At 52.4% G+C, this 3,448-nt stretch overlaps 1 protein-coding gene across 1 annotated transcript in view; it reads left to right on the forward strand.

Annotated features, from left to right (window-relative positions):
* STAMBP (STAM binding protein) overlaps positions 1 to 3,129 on the forward strand; it is a gene marked incomplete at both ends in the record, with an annotated part of 8,247 nt that extends 5,118 nt beyond the window's left edge. Inside the window, 3 exons of the mRNA XM_009869728.1 lie at positions 519 to 894; positions 1,510 to 1,634; positions 2,992 to 3,129. Of these exons, the coding sequence (XP_009868030.1) occupies positions 519 to 894; positions 1,510 to 1,634; positions 2,992 to 3,129 (639 nt within the window). The remainder of the gene's footprint in view (positions 1 to 518; positions 895 to 1,509; positions 1,635 to 2,991) is intronic.
* Positions 3,130 to 3,448: the final 319 nt, after the last annotated feature.

A 3,448-nucleotide genomic window follows, 5' to 3' on the forward strand; every position in this document is an offset into this window, starting at 1 on the left:
CTGCTGCCGTTACGCAGCTGAATCTGCCCTGGGTGACCCTGCACCTGTTTTCATCGTGCATCCTGGAGGCAGTCTGAGCTGGTTTTTGGTTGATGTTTTTTTCAGTTGGTCCTAGCGTGAGGTCTAGGTCTTAGGATCCAGAAACTCAGCAGGCAGCTGGTAACAGTGTGGGCAAGGATCAGGGGTTCTGTGGGCAAACTCTGCAGTTGGTTTTGCTGCAGACAAGTGCGATTTTAGAGACAGGAGAGAGAGAAACTGACCTTGAATTTTACTTCTGGGGAAGAGGGGAGGGTAAGGTGGCAGTTCTGCTGCCCTGGTCTGGCTGGCTTTCCTGGTGGATGTGCAGATCTCTGCTTTGCAAGTCGAAGCTTCCTTGCAGGGAATGTTATTTGCTGGTTACCTTTTGCAGACCCTTTAGAAGTAGTCTGGGATCGCTGAGGGTCTGCAGCACGTAGCCTTCCTATTTTCGCTAGTATTCCCCTGTCTGCTGATGTCCCTTGGCCTATTTCTTCTTGCAGAAGGCGGAGGAAGAAGAATTTGCGCGGAATTTGGCTTTGCAGCAGCAGCTGGAAGAGGAGAGAAATCGAGTAGCCCTGATGAAGCAGCAGCAGGCAGAGCAAGAGCAGTTTCATGCCTTTGAGGAGATGATTCGACGACAGGAGCTGGAGAAGGAACGTCTAAGGATCGTGCAGGAATTTGGAAAGCCAGAGCCGAGTCCCGAGACTCTGGATGGACCCCTCATCCCTGGCGTGGAAAAACCCCCGACAGATTTAATCCCGAAGGCTCCCGTGTCTCCAGTTCACCCTGCGAGTCCGTCAGCGGGGACTGTCTCATCCAAACCTCCTGTTGTGGACAGATCTTTGAAACCTGGTGCTTTGGGGAGCACGGAAAACAGTTAGTACCTCTCAGTGCCCCCTTCTCCCTTGCCTGGGCTGAGCCCAACACGGCCAAGGAGCTGATCTGTCTGGGAGGCTCTTGAAAGTAGCTGATCGTGGCTCCGTCCGTTCTGGGGGTTTGTCCAGGGCTGCGGGAAACTGTCTCCTCTTGGGAATCAGCCCCCTGAGGCTTCTCCAGCCCATGTCTCTGCTGCTTGAGAGTCTACAGCTTATTTGGCTTCTCTAGACTGGGGTTTAGTTCCTGGCTAAGCTCACTGAATTCTCCTCCTGACCAAGGTCTCCTGCCATATATGCCTCCAAAATGTCTGGTTCTTGACCAGTGTCTTACTTTAAATGACATTTTGCAAGTGTTTGTGGTTTCATTAACAAAGGAGTCAGGTTTGGACACGCTGCTAAGAGTGTCTTTCTCTACTGATGTCCCTGTTTTGAAAGAGGGAGTGAGTGTCCTTTTATGAAGTGTCACAATCACACCATTTATCTGTGACTGCATTAAAGCAGTTCATCTTTCCAGGCTGAATTTTCTCAGTCTGCTCCCTTCAGGTATTGATCCGAGGGAATATTTCTCCGCCGCGTCCGACCGTCGTTGCTCATCGCGCTCCCGTTCTCCCCACAGATGCAAGCGTGGATGTCCTTCGCCAGGTCATTGTCCCTAGGGAGCTCTGCCAGAAATTCCTCCAGCTGGCCGATGCCAACACCATCCGGGGTGTGGAGACGTGTGGGATCCTCTGCGGTAAGCTGGTAAGGTTAATCCAGGTTCAGTCGGGCGGGGGCCTTTCGTCAGAGCTTTGAAAGTGGCTAGAGGACCCTGATTTTTGCTGTGGAAGGCGTCAGGGATGATCTGCATCTCCTTTCTCCCCCTTTCACGTTAAGATTTCCTCACCCTGAGTGAGTTGCTGGCCATGGAGTCCCTTTGGGTATCCTGCTTCCTCTCTCCCATTGAGGATACTCTGCTGGGTACCTGCCTCAAGCATTCCCACCTTGGTACCAGAAGGACTGAGGTTTCCCAGCTCTGAACTGGGACCCTCACGCAGACCAGGCTGTCCAAACACCGTCTGGAGACGGTTAGTTCTCCCCAGAGAGCTTGCGTGCGCAGGTTTCTAGTGAGGGCTCCAGCCTGAGTCGCTTTGCTGGCAGAAGTTTGCTTTGAAACAAAGTCGTTTGATGTAGCAACTTTCTGCAGCCCAGCTGCTTCCACACGCTCGGTGATCAGGGAATGATGAGGCGGCGTTTCCTACGGAGTGGCGAGATTTGCTTCAGTGGGTGTCCAGGACTTCTCTGAGCTCCCTGCACGGCAGGGAAAATGAAGCAGAAAGCCTAAATATTTCTAAATATTTAGAACCTGTAGCCACTTAAATCGGGAAGGAATGGTGCTCTGCTCTTCTGTGCTTTGTCTCAAATACAGACAGTAACACAGAACTGAACAGAACGGGGGCAGGCACATAAATGGATTCAGGAAACGACCAGCTCGAGATGTGATTGTTATCAGAAGGAAGTGGGGGTTAAACTCAGGGTTTGAACATTATATTTAGGGTTTAAATCCCCACAGAAAGAGCTGTCTGTAGTAGAGCCAGTAGATCATCTAGGGTAGTGTTTCTGTAGCTGTCATTCTGCATCCTGGAATACGACTGTCACAGATATCTGAGGATGGGTGTGCTGATGCAGAAGGCAGGATCAATCTGGAGGTAGCTTAGTAACATCCCTTTGCAGTTATCTGCGAAAAGTAAACTGCGCCTTGCACAGTATCTTTGGAAACCAGCTGCCCTCGTTCCGCTTTGCTCAACACAGTTCTCTAAGAATTTCCTATGCAGTAATAAGCAGTCTTCTAAAATTAATTGTATTGACGATTGTAACAAAAAATCAGAATGGGCTCAGGCTCAGAAAACCTGCAGTTACCCTTTCTGTGCCCCGCATGTGGCTGGTGGATGCGTTCGTGGGCTTGTTCCCAGAGTGGCTGTTCCCTTGGCTGGGCCCCCGAGTGATGAACACATTCCCGAAGCTTAGGAAATCACCTCTGCACCAGTGGGCGGCAGCAACGTTTCCTGCTTGGGGGGGTCTCCGGTGGGTGACAGCCTCCCCTCCTGGTGCTGCCTTGCAGATGAGGAACGAGTTCACGATAACCCACGTCATCGTTCCCAAGCAGCACGGGGGGCCCGATTATTGCAACACGGAGAATGAGGAGGAGCTCTTCGTCATCCAGGACCAGCACGGCCTCGTTACGCTTGGCTGGATCCACGTGAGTCTCTCCTTGCTGATTTTGGGAGGAAAAAGGGGCGCGTGGAGCCGGGGGCTGGCGGAGGACAATTTGCTGGGCTGGAGGGGACGGCGTGGAGCAGGCGGCGTCCCCTGCTTTGATTCCTCCCTCTGGTGCAGACTCACTACTCGCACCGCTGGAGAAATCCGGATCTGATTTAAATTTAGATCCATTCCTAAAGCGCCAGGCCCTTGGGATATCGAAGCTCACGTTTCGCCCGCCTCAGAGGTGACTCTGGAGCATCCCGAGCTCTCCCGCGACGTGTCCCCGTATTTCACAGGCAGCCGCGTTGCCAGTTCCA

Source organism: Apaloderma vittatum, unplaced genomic scaffold, assembly GCF_000703405.1.
Source record: "Apaloderma vittatum isolate BGI_N311 unplaced genomic scaffold, ASM70340v1 scaffold27805, whole genome shotgun sequence".
Taxonomy (NCBI): Eukaryota; Metazoa; Chordata; class Aves; order Trogoniformes; family Trogonidae; genus Apaloderma; species Apaloderma vittatum.